The sequence below is a fragment of the Lutjanus erythropterus genome, chromosome 6 (genome assembly GCF_056507025.1).
Source record: "Lutjanus erythropterus isolate fLutEry1 chromosome 6, fLutEry1.hap2, whole genome shotgun sequence".
Taxonomy (NCBI): Eukaryota; Metazoa; Chordata; class Actinopteri; order Lutjaniformes; family Lutjanidae; genus Lutjanus; species Lutjanus erythropterus.
The window spans coordinates 40041990-40059338 of record NC_139322.1 but is presented as its reverse complement, the minus strand read 5'-3'; the positions used below and the strand labels follow the sequence as shown (position 1 = coordinate 40059338).

At 39.3% G+C, this 17349-nt stretch overlaps 1 protein-coding gene, 1 long non-coding RNA gene and 1 pseudogene across 9 annotated transcripts in view; 2 read left to right on the top strand and 1 right to left on the bottom strand.

Annotated features, from left to right (window-relative positions):
* Window positions 1-246: 246 nt before the first annotated feature.
* Window positions 247-2891, bottom strand: LOC146325738 (E3 SUMO-protein ligase ZBED1-like; annotated as a pseudogene). Its single transcript, XR_014770741.1, has 4 exons — window positions 2031-2891; window positions 1358-1869; window positions 960-1159; window positions 247-832 (listed from the first exon to the last, which is right to left on the bottom strand). The product of XR_014770741.1 is annotated as an E3 SUMO-protein ligase ZBED1-like (transcript).
* A 1924-nt stretch (window positions 2892-4815) lies between these two features.
* LOC146325735 (uncharacterized) overlaps window positions 4816-17349 on the top strand; it is a 79899-nt gene continuing 67365 nt past the window's right edge. For both annotated transcript variants that reach the window (XR_014770744.1, XR_014770743.1), the window contains exon 1: window positions 4816-4910. This is a non-coding gene — a long non-coding RNA (uncharacterized LOC146325735). The remainder of the gene's footprint in view (window positions 4911-17349) is intronic.
* LOC146325736 (tumor necrosis factor receptor superfamily member 14-like) overlaps window positions 4863-17349 on the top strand; it is a 62620-nt gene continuing 50133 nt past the window's right edge. The window contains exons 1-4 of one of the 6 annotated variants that reach the window (XM_084721870.1): window positions 4867-5294; window positions 6632-6764; window positions 6994-7059; window positions 16444-16589. In XM_084721870.1, the coding sequence (XP_084577996.1) occupies window positions 16464-16589 (126 nt within the window). In that variant the 5' untranslated portion in view covers window positions 4867-5294; window positions 6632-6764; window positions 6994-7059; window positions 16444-16463. The other 5 variants (XM_084721868.1, XM_084721872.1, XR_014770730.1 and 2 more) reach the window with 5 other exon arrangements.

Below are 17349 nucleotides of genomic sequence, written 5' to 3'. Positions count from 1 at the left end.
GATTAATCTCACTGAAATCTTGAAATTAATCTAGATTAATCTAGATTAAAATGGCTCGTTCAGAACGTGAAATACCTAAGTACTGACCAAAAGTAAGTCTTTGAGAACGGGTTTCTTAAGCCAGGGGATGCATTAGAACAGGAGCCAAAATGCATCAGTTTGCAAAATGCATCACTGACTGCTTGAGAAAGCTGTTCTACTTTGATACTTGGTGATGAAAAAAACAACATATTCAATAAGATGTACTTGTGTTAAACTGTTTATTCAGTTGAACATGAAAATTTGAATTGTAAGCCTACAAATAGTTTGACGGCTTGAAGAACTGTTTACAGTCAGTAGCTTTGTGTTAATGAGTCCAAGCTCTACTTCTCCTTCTTCCACCAGTCACTCAGGCAGACCAGCTTGTTCACATTTTCTGGTGACAAACTAGATCTCCTCTTCTGCACAATATGGCCTGCTAACGAAAAAAGTCTCTCGCATGGGACAGTTGTGGCAGGAGTCCCCAAGTATTTACGGGCAATGTGGGCCATCTTACCATAAACAGCAGTGTGCTCCGACCACCACTTCAGTGGACACTGATCTAGACTGGCACTGGGCTCTACCTTGTACCTCTCCACAGTATTGTCAGCTGGTGTTTCTTCATCTGATTCGGAGTCTGATCCCAGCACTAGCACTGCTTTCTTCTTGGGTGGCGCAGTGTTCTCCTCCCCGAGTGGCTGCACAGCAGATTCTTCTCCCTTCACCAACTCAAGTAGCTTCGCCCACACTGCCTCCCTGTCTGCTCTGGGCAAGCACTTGAGGTCTTTAAACCGTGGATCTAGAGCAGTCGCCACTTTTGAGGAATTTAAAAAAAAAAAAAAAAGATTAAAAGAATTCACTTTCCAAATCCAGCCTCCATATTTCTTCATGAGTCATTCATTTATTCATTGACTGATCTAGTGGCTTAACAGTCTATAGGCCATTCTGCCATACCTTAAGCCACTCCAGGTTTAATTTCTCCCTCCGCTGACTGAGGTCCTTGGTGAAGGCAGCCTTGAATCGCACAATATAGGCTGGATCCTCATCTGAGATCTTCATCTCGTGCTGGAGGTGGCACAGGGCAGGTAGAACCACAGAACAGGATACATACTTATCCCCACCAAGGAGCTCAGTGATGTACCTACAGAGAGAGAAAGAGAGAGAGAGAGAGAGAGAGAGAGAGAGAGAAATAAGTAAAATGACTGTTTGTTTAACGCAGATTGTTTTAAAGTCCTTAATCAGATGATATTTAAGGGCATGAGTTTCTTAAATAAAAGTGAGTGACATTTAAAATAAATTGTACGGCAATTAATGAACATGCTATCTTTGTAGACCATACCTGCACGGCTCCAGCAGTTTCTCTAGCTTTGCCAACCTCTCATATTCAGCACTTGTTGGGAGGGGCCAGATGGTGCTGCTGTTGAGACAGCGTTGTGTGCAGTGCGTCTCTGTTGCGCCCCACGCGCTTGATCATCTCGAGGGTGGAATTCCACCGTGTCGGAACATCTTGTACGAGTGCCTCCTGATCTTGTCCAAGCGAGGCTTGCTGGGCTTTCAGCTCGTCTGTGTTGGCTGGACTGTGTTTGAAATGCCCCACCATTTTACGGCACTTGGCAAGTGCTGCATCAAAGCCCCCTTCTCGAAGTGACATTACAATTGCTCTCTGTACAACATGGGCAACACACGGCACACACGACACGAAAGGCAGTATCCTTCCTGCAGCCATCATATTAGGAGCGCTGTCTGTTCCAATTGTGCAGATTTTGTCAGCGATCCCCCACTGATTAGCGACCTCGAGAAACTGCCTAGCACACGCTTCTGCAAAGTGACGCTCCTCTGTTTTCATCACACCTAACGGACAGACAAAGTACATCAGAATAAGTTCATTTCTAGTAGTAAACCCATAGCAATCAAGAAGCAAACAGAACGTGTTGATAATTCGTGATGTCGTCGCAATTACAGGCTAAGCAATTGCTAGATAATGTCATTTAAAATGGCATAACGTTACTTACCTAAGGCGAAGGAGTGAAGTTCCCAGCTGGCATCAATGAGGTGCACAGTAACGCCGAGGTAGTTGTCATTGTTTACAGATGTCCAATGGTCCCCCGTCAGTGCAACACACCTGGCCTCTACCATCTTCGCGTCCTTTGCGGCTTTCTCTGCGGTGTATAGGTCATGTATTCTCCTAACGATAGTTCGCCTCGCAGGTAGTTTATAAGATGGGTCACCTGTGGCCGCCTGAAGAACAAGCTCGAGCCCTTCGTCCTCAACCATACTAATGGATCGGCAGCTAGTGGCAATCCACTGGGCGAGAAGATTAGTTAGCTTCTCTGATAAAGCTGTGCTGACAGGCTTGCCTCGGGTGCATTCAAACAAAGAAGTTTGGCGGCTACTCTTTGTCTGCGTTTTATCAGTGCTTGAACCGGCATCCACAGCATTAGCAAAGGGATGCTTTGCGTTCAGGTGGTATTTGAGACTGGAAGAACTCCTACAGTAAACCAATTCTGCATTGCATAAGGTGCACACAACCTTAGTCTTGTCAATGCCACCATCGGGAAGCTTCTTAAAAATGAATTTTCCCTGAAGCAAGCCTTGCGGCTTCGTGGCTGCATCCATGATACACTATCACGTTTGGTGTGGTAGTTCGGGTAATTCACAGGCGCGTAGAGGTTCGAAAACTAGTTCTCGCCCCCTACAGTGCAATTCGGCTATGTATACATCCGCGCTAAAATATCATGGTGAAAGTCATCAGTTTGCTTATTATAGGACCCAGCTCCAAACCCAATTTTGATAATAGATTAACGGCGGTATTTTTTATATCGCTCGATAAGAGTCTCACATTATCGCAGCACGTTAACGCCGATAACGGCCCACCACTAATATATATATAATTTATATATAAATTAATAGATGTTTAGTATTTTTAATGTAGGTAGATCATTTTGACTTGGTCATTTTAAAAGTAGCTCACAAGCCAAAAAACTGTGGGCACCTCTGACTTTAAAGTAAAGCTGCTTACAATAATTCTCTGTGGCTTTAATTTTGATTTGCCATTAAGCCTCTTCTTTGAATACCTTGCAGTTGCAAGAACTGAAAACTTTCATTTTCAGCCAGTGCTGAATGTGGAAAAACCCTCAGTAACACTTCAGTAAAACAGTTCTGTGTCAAATGTTAAACCTGTTCACACATTCTTTACAGGACAAGTTAAGAAGTTCCACTTCTTTATTGCATGAACAGTGAAAAAGTACAGACTCTAAAATGTACGAAAGTAAAAGGTTGCCCTCTGAGGGACATTTTGCTGTTTCTGTGCAATTTCTGTGAATCATTTTGGTCTTATTGTGTCTTTTACATTGTTTTTGTCTTGTTATGTCTTTTACATCATTTAATTCTTGTGATGTCCCATTGGTCTTGATGTTGGGTAGGCAGCATGTAATGATGCAAAATAACAAATAATCAATAATTCCTCTCAAATGCATTAGAACTAAAGTAACAAGCCTGTTTTGAAAATATATGAAGTTGGGTTCTCTGTGGGTTGATGAGCTAGATGTAAACAGGAAGTAGAAGGAAGTCAGAGCGCACACTCCTCCCCACCCCTGTACTAAATATGTATTATATATGTATGTCATGTAACAACTTCTGTGTGTGCGTGTGCATGCGTGTGTGTGTGTGAGTGAGTGTGTGCATGATTACTATACCTACAGCTTGTCCAGAGCTAATCTCAAATACTACTGGACCAGTCTGCCTAATTTCTTTTGTGCACATTCATGACTGTATGCTGAAGGACCTCTGGGATTCAGAATTCTTGAAAAACCTTGAAAAAACTTGACTCAAAGATGAACTGATTAGATTTTGGTGGTCAAAAGTCACTTTGCCATAACTCAAGATTTCAGATATTTATAATTATAACAAAATTACACACAAATGTGTACTTAAAATGATGGGATGATGACATTTTATATGCAAAAGTTCAAAGGTCAACTTCACTGTTACATCATAATGTTCAGCTCTCTGTAAAAATAATCTCCAAGTGAAGACAGCATCTTTTCTTAGTTTGAAATCTTGTTTCAGGTCAGAACAATGTATGTGGAGGCCAGGTTAATGTTGATGAAACTACAAATCTCTGTTGGTTGCATCTGGCAGTTGTGGTGGCATTGTAGTGGGTGGAGGGGGTGGTGGGTCAAGGGTGTGTCCTCATGTTAAAAAGAAAGACAAAACATGATAAAATGCCCTCTGAGGTTTCCTTCCAGTGGATAAAATATAATAAAATGCCTTCTGTGGTGTCCCTCTAGAGGACAAAATGTAGTAAGGTGCTCCTCCAGTGGACAAAATATGACAAAACTACCTCTGATATGCCCTTCTAATGGACAAAACATGGTAAAGTGGCCGCCAAGGTGCTGTTCAAAAAAATGTGATGAAGTGCCATGGACTGCTCTCCATACTAAAACTTTGGCATAAATGTGCCTTTAAATATTTAAATAGTTCCCTGTGTGATTTTATTACAGAGTTCTAGTAGTTCTTATACAATAAAACAATTTATTTTAAACCAGGGCTTGGAACTTTTTCACCTTAAATGCATCATGACTTTCGCTGCACTGGTCCCCAATCACGTACAGCTGGTGCCCTTTATAGTTTTTGTTGCCCCTGCCCCTCAGACAGTCTGCCACTGCATATAACACACTACTGAAACAAAGACTGAGTCACATGAAGCAAGTTTCTATTTTTTTCCAGATGAGATGAGTCAGACTTTGTGTCCTGAACAGGGACTTTCCAGAATGAGGAACATGGTTTTTTGGGGGGTTTTTTTTGGCTGTCCAAAGCTGAGGGGAGGGTCAATGTCATTGACATCAGCAGTTTTATTTTTTTTTCTGCTGCATTAAGTGTTTATCTTGTAGGTTTAGCAAAAATGTTACAGAGTCAGAATAAAGTGGAATTTCATATTTCACATTATTTCAGTGACATTACTGGAGAAAATTCAAACTTCAGTTGGTGAATTTGGCATTTTATATAGATTTGATATAGAACTGCTTAGACCCAGACTGATTGAGGTCATACAGGTTGTTCTCAGAGGTGAATTCAGGGACTTCGTTAAGGACAGCGGACAAGTAATGGAGTGAAAGCAGCAGTTAAGAGACTGCGTCCTCAGTCAGAGGGGAGAACGAGGACACAGTGGCCCTGTTAGCTGACAGCTGCAGACTTGAGATAATCAGGCTCAGAAATGTGGTTACTGATAAAAGAGGCCTTATCAAGAGTGTCTGCAGAGCGGAGGAGGCGGATGAGTGAGTCTTGTTTTACATAAGTATATGTGCTGCTTCTTCTTTTTATATTTGCATTTCTGAGGATTATTTAACATATGACAAAATACATAAATGCATACATAAAACAACTGTTTTATGTATATTTTATGTACTTCTACTTAAAAACAGAATTGTACATTTTTGCCACATATGTTTAGCAGTTTTTAAACCAAAGGAAACTGATGCTAGCAGACTTTAACCACCACTGAGGTCTGTGGGTGATTGTTGTATTGTTGCTTTGTTTATGTAGCATTTATTTTTGTATGACTTTAAAAGAGAGCAGGAACTAAACAGTCACATGCTGATGTCCAGTTTCTCAACGTGACCCACATCCTCCTTTGGTGACATTTCAGAACAGAAAAAAAGAACTTTGGGGAACTTTATTTATTTCCTTACAGTCTTGAGTTCTGAAGCAGCCTTTCTATGCAGTTTAACAGCTTTTTGTCTTCATATATTCAGCTTCACACAGACCAGAGTTCACTCTTGTAATGTAGCTATCAGAGATTACTGTGGACTGGGTGGCGTGGATCATTAAAAAATAAACACAGATTAATGGTGGTGTGTTTGGGTGGGTGAAAAAATATTTGAAAAAGGAAAATATGAATTATTTTCTAGAAAATGTGCAAACATTTTAGGCATAATTTTAATTTAATTTGTGTATGCCTCCTAAAGGATAGGCAACACTGACATGTCTACCTTCATTTAAAATGAAAACAGTTGAGTAGTTATGTTATAGGATAAAGCAAAGGTCACAGAGCTCTGCATGCAAAATGCAAATGCAAATACAGAACATTATATAACCTCTACAAATACACTGAGTCAACTTGATGTCAGCATATTTCAGATTATAAACCAGAGTGTCTGCATATTGAAGAAAAGCTCCTCTCTTCCATGAATTGTCATAAAAATAGAACTATGTACATTCAAGTGCAGAGCTGAGAGATGACCAGAAATCCCCTGCTTTGCTTTCACTTTCAGGACTTTCAGGACCTTCAAAATAAAGTTTGACTTGGTGTCTATTTTAAATTTAAAATGCACAAATCATATAAATCTTCCTGACCTGTTCTTTATCATCACTTTATTGCTGTCATTCCATCTGTAACTGTATAGCTGAAAAATAAAAATAACTTTAAATTCACTGAATTTATTCATCAGTGAGTATGTAAACAAATATTGTTATGTAAGAGCTGGCACAGACCAGTTCATGCTTTTTACTTTTTCACCTAATTGAGTCAAAAGTTTTAATTTTTCTTACACCTTGTGTGTTGACATTGTGTAATGAATAACAACTGACTGACTTTATATTTTGTGTTTTTTAGATACATGACATGGCTGATACTCCCAAAGCAGTTTTACCTTTACTGGAAAATACACAGTTAATGAAATTATAGCACACATCCTTCCAACATAACCAGACCACTAATTATATGTGGTGTTACCTGCAAATGTCAGGTGAGTAAAAGGTCAAAAGGTTTAAAGGTTGTGGGAAGCAATCATAAATGTTTGTTCTGAGTTTGTCACACCACAGAAACGTGTTATTAACCACCCAGCTAAATCTGAATGATTATACACTCCACCTCCAGCTCCATCTAGCAGTGTTATTGGACACGTTTAGACATGTTTGAACCACCAGAGCCAGAGGACGGTGACAGGATGGTATTTTTTTTCCCTTCTGTATCAGGTTGTTTGAACTGAAGTGAGCTGAAGTGAACTGCTGAGCTGATTTGGACTGAGAGAGTCGCTGAAGGTGCGTTTGTAACTGACGGTTAGGGAGGTTGAGGGAGTGAGAAGCAGTAAATTAGCTCTGGTATGTCACTGACCCATTTTCAGGTCTGGCCTCCTCCTCCTCCTGCATGCAGAAATCATGAACACACCTTTCATAAAATGATTATTAGTAGGATGACATTTTTAGAACAAACAACGATATACTGCGATGCACAGTGCAAACACAGCTGCCAATTCATTATTATGGCCTCTAGTGAAAAAATGCTTCACTGGGTGGAAATTTCACCTTTTTCGTCTTTAAATCAATCAATCAATCAATCAGTCAATAGCACACAAGAAAGGATGGAACAGCTGGACAAACTAACAACAAACATAAAACACTTAGAGCTGCAATGATTCATCTGTTGTGAACTGACTATTAAATTAATCTGTTTTGATAATTGTTTTGATTCATTTTTTAGGTTAAAAAGTCTCTAGTAAAGTTTCTTTACTCTTCTCTGGCTGTAAAGTGAATATCTTTGAGTTGTGGACAAAACAATACATTTGAGGATGTCACCTTGAACTTTGATCAACATTTTTCACCATTTTCTGACATTTCATGGGCCAAACAACTTTGATTTACTGAGAAATTAATCAGTGATAATCAATAATGAACATAATTGTTAGTTGTAGCCCTAAAAACACTATATAAGGTTAAACAATTTCATCATATTTTGTACTGAGGTAATCAAAAAGTAATGGAAAGTAATCAAGTTACATTACTTCAGCATTGTGATACTGTGATTATGTTACTGGCCACATTTTTTAACAGGTAATTAATAACTGAATCTGAATACATTTCTAAAGTACGCCTGTCACCCTGCATGTCACCCAGTGCAACAGTGTTGCTCCCTGATGCATTGATGCAACACCCAGTTTGCTCAGTACTGATGCTGCCTCATCACATCCTTCAGCATCTCATAATGAGGCACAGGGCTCTCTTCAGTGGCTGTGAGTGACACAGCAAGCATTTTCACACGCGGTCAATGCTGTGAAACAGTCGCAGTGTCAGTTAAGTTAAGGCGCCACAACTACTTGTGTAGATTTAGAAAAACATCATGTTTTGGATTAAAATATATGAAATACTCACTGTGACTTGTGCCATGTGAGTTTTGTCTTCGTGACTTGCCTCACCGATGTCATGTGACGTAAAACATGTAAGGTTTTGGATTGGCATTATATCATGAAAGTGAAAGTGTTTGTTACACCCCACCTCCTCCATACGCAGACTTTCTCATTCTTTATACCTTTTCAAAAGCCGCTAAAGGGAGTTTGTGTGTCTTTGAGTTGCTGTGACCGAATATCTATATGAATGTTTGGAATGAGGACAGACTGGCTCTTAAAAGTTTTTGAACAACAATGGAGCTCTGTGGCACTTTTCTAAAATTTAGGTTTAGTCTTTTCATAAGATTTGCCCTCAGTAATAGAAAATAAATAATACCATCATACAGACAAAAGTGTAACTTTCAAATGTCTGTCATGACAAAAGGCAAAGAATCTTAAGAGGAATGTACAAACTTATGTGCAGGTATTAGTTAGACAAGCCATTTCCAAACTTAAGGATGCCCTGACCCAATCTGAAATCTGAAACTCTTTTGGACTTTTAATCACAGCTCTGATCAACACACGTCACTAATCGTACCAATGACGAGATATAAGATATGTTCTGGTCTTAATGTAACAGGTCACCAAATATGGTTAAACATCTGTTAAACTAGGTCAGATAAATGAAAAATAACACCGAATATGAATCCTCTGGCTCTGTTTTATTAGTTCTGATTACTTTTTAAATGAATCATAAACATTTTATGGTGATTTAAATGTATAAATTAAAACTTTTAATTATTTAGTTATTTTATTTTTCATGACCTCTCAAGGCCCACCACTGGGCCCCAGCTGAGCACAGGAAGGAAGAGGTTTTCACTGGTGTGAATGTAATCAAAGGGTTCATACAGAAACAGTAGACGCACACTCTCTATGTGAATCCTTGAAATCTTATTGCAAATGTTTTCTGCAGTTTAGACTCAGATGCATCACAATTCATTTCACTGTGGTAGGAGCTTCAATTTCAGAAGAGGTGAGTCTAGATTTCACTCTAACACTCTGTCTATTAGCATACTGGGCACCAGTCCAGTTTTTGAGACACTGAAATGTACAGAAGTAGTTCAAATTCAAGGTCAAGCTTTTCACTTTTATTGAACAGGCAGTATGTAGAGACAGAAAGCACGGCAGGGGGTGGTATGTGCAACAAAGGACTAGATAAAAATCAGGTTCATGGTGGTGTGGTGTCAGGTCCTGTTTATGTTTCTGGTTTAAAAATAGTTAATTGAGGTGAACTAGGTCAAAATTTGGTTCAAAGGTTAAAATAATTAACTAGTTCACATTAATTTCTTCTGCCTTTTTTTTTTTTTTTTTTTTAATAGAGCTTCTTCCCTCCAGGCACACTAGAATCTACATAATGAAGTTTTACTCCATGGTGTGCAATTTATTTTGTTTGTAAATGTAAAATTGCTTTTAACTCAAATAATTAAAAAAATACACAGACTTTTGCTTTGAATGCAGACGATGCCTGATGTTCTAAAGATGATGAACCACATACAAAAAACACCCAAATATTTAAGTAATATTATTAGTTATTCACATCATTATGGATATCATTATGAATATTATTAATGTTATGTGATTACTTTAAGGTGTGCTTTTATTTCAGATACAGGGGGATGATATGACAATTGCCTCTGGTCTCCCATATCTTAAAATATTGAGATAGTGTCTCAAAATAATGAGAAACTTTGAGAAAATAATGACTCAGTATCTCAAAATAATGACTTGTCAGAAATGTGCTTCCATAGATACAGACAATGGGGGATGAGTGTATAACATGAATCTATCTGTGTACTTCTCACTGTTAACATACTCCAGGCTGCAGTGTAGTTCATACACTTCACTGATACACCACAGAATTATAGAGAAACAAGAGGCTTCATGATCGAAGAAAGTTTTTATATCACGTCAACACTTCTGTCCATATTATCACTCATTTAATCAGCTGATAATGTGAGCACCGTTGTCTCTCTGAGGAATGAGCGATGCTCACGTTCACTTTCATGAATTACAAAGTGATTTGCTCAGGCCACTGTTCACCAAAAATCAGAGGACATTCAATGAACACCGCTCTTTTGGCGCATTCATGCACAACACTAGGATAAAGATTGTCTTGTGATGTTTTGTTGCATCTTGTTATGTCTTTTATTTAGTTTTTGTCTTATGTCTTTTATGTTTTTTTTCTCGTTATGTCTTTTTCATCTTTTATGTAATTTTCGTCTTATGTCTTGTTATATCTTTTATATTGTTTTCCACTTGCTAAACCTTTTATGGCATTTTCATTGTTATTTCTTTAAAATTGTTTTCATCTTGTTGCATCTTTTATGGGGGTTTTTTGTCACTACTTCTGTTGTGCATTTTCTGTCTGTTATTGTTTCATTCATTTCGGTTGAATACTACTACTACTACTACTACTACTACTACTACTACTACTATTACTCCTTCTTCTCAATGCTACTTAGTACTGTGTTATTTCAGTCTATACCTTAAAGGTATTGAGTAGGCTCTTCTGTCCAAAGGTACTGTGTGTCTGAGTTTATTATGTATTAGTTTCAGTATTCCATGCATGTTAGTTTATTAAAATCAGTTACAGGATTTAGATTTACAGTTGTTCTCCACCTGAATGAGAGCACACTCTGCTACAGTTTCTCTCTCAGTCAGAGTCATTTTCAGTTTTAGTTTTTTTTTTAAAATATAGGGATATTTGTCAGGGGCAAGATTTAAGACATTCAGAATAGGTATGACAATAGAAACACAACACTTTATGGAGGCCAGTGACTCACAGTCATGCAGGCAGCCCAGTCTGAGTAAACAGAAGCACCAATGCCTCCTCAAGCTTGTTGTGTTAACAAATTTGACCAAAACTGTTTGACAGAACTGTCTCAGTTAGTTTTCTTAAATCAAGTTATTTTTTTTATTTCAGTTTTCCATGTTTTTTTCACATCTTCTTTTAGTTTTTAATTTAACTATAATTATCTTACATCTTTATAATGTACAGCTCATAGTTACACCAATCAGGCGTAACATTATGACCACCTGCCTAATAGCTCCTTAAACCATTCCTGAACCATTTTTGCTTTGTGGCATGGTGCATTATCCTGCTGAAAGAGACCACAGCCATCAGGAAATACTGTTTCCATGAAAGGGTGAACATGGTCTGCAACAATGCTTAGGTAGGTGGTACATGTCAAAGTAATATCCACATGGATGGCAGGACCTGAGGTTTCCCAGCAGAACACTGTCCAAAGCATCACACTGCCTCTGCCAGCTTGTCTTCTTCCCATAGTTCATCCTGGTGCCATGTGTTCCCCATGTAAGCGACGCACCCGACCATCCATGTGATGTAAAAGAAAATGTGATTCATCAGACCAGGCCACCTTCTTCCATTGCTCCATGGTCCAGTTCTGACACTCACGTGTCCATTGTTGGCACTTTCAGTGGTGCACAGGGGTCAGCATGGACACCCTGACTGGTCTGCAGCTATGCAGCCCCATACACAACAAAATGTGATGCACTGTGTATTCTGACACCTTTCTATCAGAACCAGCATTAACTTCTTCAGCAGTTTGAGCAACAGTAGCTCATCTGTTGGATCGGACCACACGGGCCAGCCTTCAAGTAGATAGAAATAAAAATCAGAAGAAGCAAAAAAATATGTGCATTACACAGCAATACATGGGAAATTGAAAATAAGTGAAAAAAAATTATATAAAAGTATGTTCACACTTTAATTAACTGTGTATTAAGTTGTCAGCATTGGACAATATGATTTCGAGAGAGAGGCGAGGGGAGGATGGTCACTGCACAAATTATTTTTGTATTCGGACAACCAGGAATGCTTTTATTTTGAAAGATGCTGAAACAGAAAGTAGGAGGCAGTTCCTGCTGTCTCGAGCGTATGCGAGCTCTCAAGTAAGTATTCATCCACCCTTTAATGCCATCGTTTCTTTAAATAGGGTAACAAATTCTACATATAACACCGTTAAAGCCGTGTGTGTGTGTGTGTGTGTGTGTGTTGATGAGGTCGACTACCGCTGTAACTGTCGAGTTGGTCCGCGCCCGTATATTATTTCGTTCGTCCAGGGTGAAAACAACGGCTCTAGCGAAGGACAGGAAGGAAGAGTGTATTGCGTTTGAATGCATATATTTCGATAAACCTTTTTACCACCTTGATGTACACTACTAGCAAATGCATCTGCTGTGAATACGAATATCTTGATTGTTGATTGTTGATGGCTGATTGTTGCTAACTGCGCTTCACCAGCGGACCAGGACTTTATCTGTGGTTGTTACACCCTTTTGCCACACGGGGGCGACAGAGTTTATCAGCAGCATAAAGTCAATGATCAGGTTTGGACTTAGTTATGGTGACAGGAATGGGTGAATTTCGGGAAAGTTGGGGGTGGACCTGTCATTGTAGAAATAATGAAATGTACAGAATTATTTAAAATAACACCAGACTAGTTTTTAATGAATATTATAACCATCAGTCACAGGTTGATATGAAGCACAGTGTTATGACTGTGTTTACAAGAAATATGAACCGTTACACACAGTTACATGTGTGTTACAGACATTTTAAACATCTTTTCAGCCAATAACAAATGATCATAGTTTAATTATATATTTTTTAGAACTAATTACCCCCGCAGTGACGCCTACACTCTTATTTTATCATTTATTTTATTTAATGTTTGTTTGTATAGGGACAAGTATGTAGCATAAATCAGTGCCACACATCATAGCATTTATAGCCTAAGCTAATTTGCAATGCCTGTCCCTAGCTGTACAGCAAAAACACAAGTAACAGTGCAAAGTACAAACAATAACAAGATACAGACAGAATACAATACAAGACATAAACTGCAATACATAATGGAACAAGAAGTGTTGTGCCTTTTTCAGTGCTGTCTTCTTTTTCCAGCTATGAGAGAAGACACCAACCATCTGTTTGCAAAGTCCTGTTGCTGGTTTAACTCTTGCATCATCTTTAACAGCATTTTCTGAACAACAAAAGAACAAGAACATAAACATTAAATGAGCATTACAGGCTGAAAATGTAATGATAATAATGGTAAACTTTGCAAGATTGCAGATTTTCTAGCAAGAGAACAAAGTAAATCCAAGAAAACCATATTATAGACAACAGTACAGAAATCAATGATCAAAAGCACATAACACATTCATCATTTAATATTGATCATAAATAATCTGTTATCATTATTAATTATTCAAACTAGGTATTTGTAAGGGCTTCAAAGAAAAACAACATTAAGAGAAAAACTGACTATACTGAAGACAATACGCACACATCATCACATTAAATCCGTATAAATAAATAAATTAACACACACACACACACACACACACTTACCAATTGCAAGATGCAGCCTGTGTCCAAAACATTTAGGTCTGGTCCATTCATCAAGTTCTTTGATGACGTTTGCTGCATTGTCGTTTGTGATGCACATCTGGTCCTCTTCTTTCAGACCCCAGCTTGACAGACACTCTCTCAATCCCAGGGCAATGTTCTCTCCGGTGTGGTCAGTGGGAAAGTATCAGCTCAAAGTTGTCATTTACGAAATGCACAGTCAAACTAAGAAATGGTTTGGTCGTTCTGCTTGACCACATATCAGTAGTTGTGGCGTAATACTCCACATTTTTCAGCTCTGTTACCACTTTTTCTTTACACTCCGCATACAGCTGTGGGATGGCAACCTGGTTGAAGGTGCGGGAGGGAATCGCGTATCTTCTGTCCAGCCTGTGGAGAAGGTTTTTAAATCCGTCTTTGGTGACCATGTGAACAGGCACCATGTCCTTGGCAATGTAGTGTGTCATGGCAGTCGTTAACTCTTGGTGTCTTCGGCTGCTCTTGTCATACAGAGTTACACTGGCAAAAGATGCTGTAATTGTAGTCTGTTTGCTACAATGGGCCTGAGCATCATGTTCACTAGACTTTTCACCGGACTTTTTCATCATGCACTCCTCATGCAAATGCCTGTGGTGATTTTTCAAGTGCTGGTATAAGTTGGTTGTGTTTCCGCTGGATGTTGCAATTTTAGCGCGACAGGTTTTGCACAGTACCTGTTTCTGGTGCACGTCTGCAGCCTCAAACCCGAAATACTTCCAAATGGCCGACGTGCTGTTTTTCTTGGGGATTAAATCCCCTAACTCCGCTTCTGGTTCTGCTGAAGCCATTTCAAAACACATTAATGTTACAAAGCACGAGGTGCAGGTTAATACTGATTGGTTAGCGTGACCTGTCCACGAGTAGCATGCTGCTTCTGATTGGTGAGCTTGGCAGGATGGTAGGGAGACAGCATGTATGTGTAAAATATTTGACACAACAGATCCTGGGTTAGTCAGGAGCACTGCAAAAAAACGCAGCTTTGGCGATCACGTGATTGCGTTGTCTGAAATCGCAATTTTGATCAGAAAACGCTAAATCGTTCAGCTCTACCTCAGCATATTCATCTGACACACAGGACAGACTGATGAATTATGCAATGGTAAGAGATGAGCTTGGGATTGTCCTCTGTCATTCTTGCCACAGCTCCTTTCTCTCTCCCTATTGTGGCAGGGGCTCCATCTGTGGCTATTGAAACCACTTGTTTTGGCTCTATTTCTCTCTTTATTAACATCTCTTTAATTGCCAGGTAGGTGTCCTCTCCTCTTGGACTGGTCTGAAGTGGAGTAACACCTAACAGGTCTTCACAGAACACTTTCTTGTCTTTGTTGAAGAACCTTACATAAACTAACAGCTGAGCATTGTCAGACACATCAGTGGACTCATCTACAGCTAAGCCGACACATGGTATCTTATGAATGGCTTCATCCAGCTGGGCTAGCACATCCTGGGTCAATATTTCACTTTTCTTTGTGGCTGATGATGCTGACATGGGTATTTGCTTTATTCTGTCACAAAGCTCTTCTTTTTGTTTTCCCTCAAATAAGGTTTCAGCGACTGCACTCATGCACTCCTTGATAATCCCTCCATCAGTAAATGTTTTTTTGTTTTGACCCAAAATCCAAGCAACTCTGAGGGAACATTCATGAGCACCTTGTTGGGCAGTGAATGAATGGGTCAGGATCCTGGTGGACTGATCATATTGGGCTTTGAGACTCCTTATTTTCTGTGACCTCAGTTTAGACTTGAGATGGTATGTTTGGCTAAAAACTTTGTGCTTTGTCTCATAGTGGCGTTTCACATTGCTACTTTTAATGAGAGCTACAGTCTCTGAGCATATGAGACACGCTGGTTTTGTGCTCCCAGTGGGAAGAATGAACATTAATGAGTGTGTCCATTCTGGGTTGAAAGCTCGGTTTTCACTGTCCACTTTTCTCTTCTTAGAGAGCGCCATGTGTACTTACTTTTCTCTGCTGTCTCTTCCTCTGTTTCTCTCCCTGTCTCTTGCTCACTCGTCTTCCTCTGTTTCGCTTCCTGTCTCCCGCTTCTCTACCTTTCTATTTACACCACGCCATTACACCACCAGCAGCAACCTGACCAGCCTGTCTGACACCAACAACCATGCCACATTCAAAGTCACTTAAACCACCTTTCTTCTCCATTCTGATGCTCGGTTTGAACTTCAGCAGGTCGTCTTCACCATGTCTACATGGCTAAATGTACTGAGTTGCTGCCATGTGATTGGTGGATTAGATATTTGCGTTAACGGACAGTTGAACAGGTGAACCTAATGAAGTGGCCGGTGAGTGTATATTAATACTGATTAATAGGGTTAGGTGATATGTTAGAATTTTTGAAGGAGAAATGTCTCTTTGGTGAAACAGTCAACAACTTAGAGACAGTAGAAAGATGATCAGGAGCTTTAAGTAGATGATGATTTTTTGTACAGTTTAATCTGCAGCAGTGAGTGACAGATTCACAGTGAGGGTTAGACTAACAGACTGGTAGGATACAAGTCTGAGGTTCCTCTGAGAACCTCCTCTCCTCCCACCTTGGCTCCTCCTTGTCATATTGAAGTGATTTTATTAATATTATCATTTATGATGGACTATGACCATGATTTCCTGGTCACATGCCAGATAAACTTTCTGTGAACTTTGAGCACAGCAGTCATTCTGTATCATGTTGAAAGTGAAAAATGAAAGTTCCAGCCTCAACAAAAGTTCCAGCAACACGTATCTATCTCTGTGAACCAGGTTCATCATTTATATGAGATGTGAGACGTTGTGTTAGGGCAGAAAGCTGACAACAGTTTGTTCAGCCGTGTAATGTCTTCATGGATCTGTTTTCTTCTAGTTTCCAGATGTCGTCCTCGCATGGAGTTACCATTTTACTTCAGACCTTCAGATCTCAGTGAGATCACCCTTCAGCCTGTGAAAACTGTGATCCAGACAAATACAATCATGTTCAGAAGAAAACCTGTGACAGCTGCATCAATGCTGGTAAAGTAACTTGATGTATAGCAAAACTGTACTTTTATTTATTTCTTTGTAAAGCTTTTTTCCCTCTGATTCTCTCTGACAAACATCTGCAAACATTTCACATTCAACACTTCAGCTGTCTGTCTTTAACTTGTGTAGAGAGCAGGCTGGATGAGAATAAAAGCTGAGACGATGCTGTTTTCAAATAGAGCACTGGTGACAAAGTGTTAACTACGTGGAAAGTTCCTTTTAGTGGTCGGATGCTGGGTGTGGGGATTGTGTTAAAAATAAAGTGTGAAAATACGTCTATGCTTATTTTAAAGTGGCTTTGAAATCAAGAAATGCAAAAATAAACGTTCATTTTTTATTTTTGGGAAAATGTTGTAGTGTTGTAACAGTGGTGAACTGTGACTATTAGAGCTGGGACTTCAGTTCAGCCTAAACTGAGCCACAAACACCACAAATGTAGTAAAATGGAAAAAGACGTTGCTGGGATAAATGGCAGGCAGCAGGCAGCTTGTGATGTGTGTTTGTATTGTGTATCATACACCCAGTAAAGGACAGCAAACACCACACAATGACAGCAGAATAACTCATGTTTTTTCTAGAGTTTTCTGTATTTAAACTTGTATTAAACAGTTGATCAATGCCATTTACTCTGCTTCTATTGTTTGGATTAATTGGTTAACTCACCTGTCACTTTCTTAACAAACACACAGTCTTTCTGTCCCAGTGTTGAAGTCCTAACTGATGAGTGAACCGCTCTAACCTTTCTCTGCCT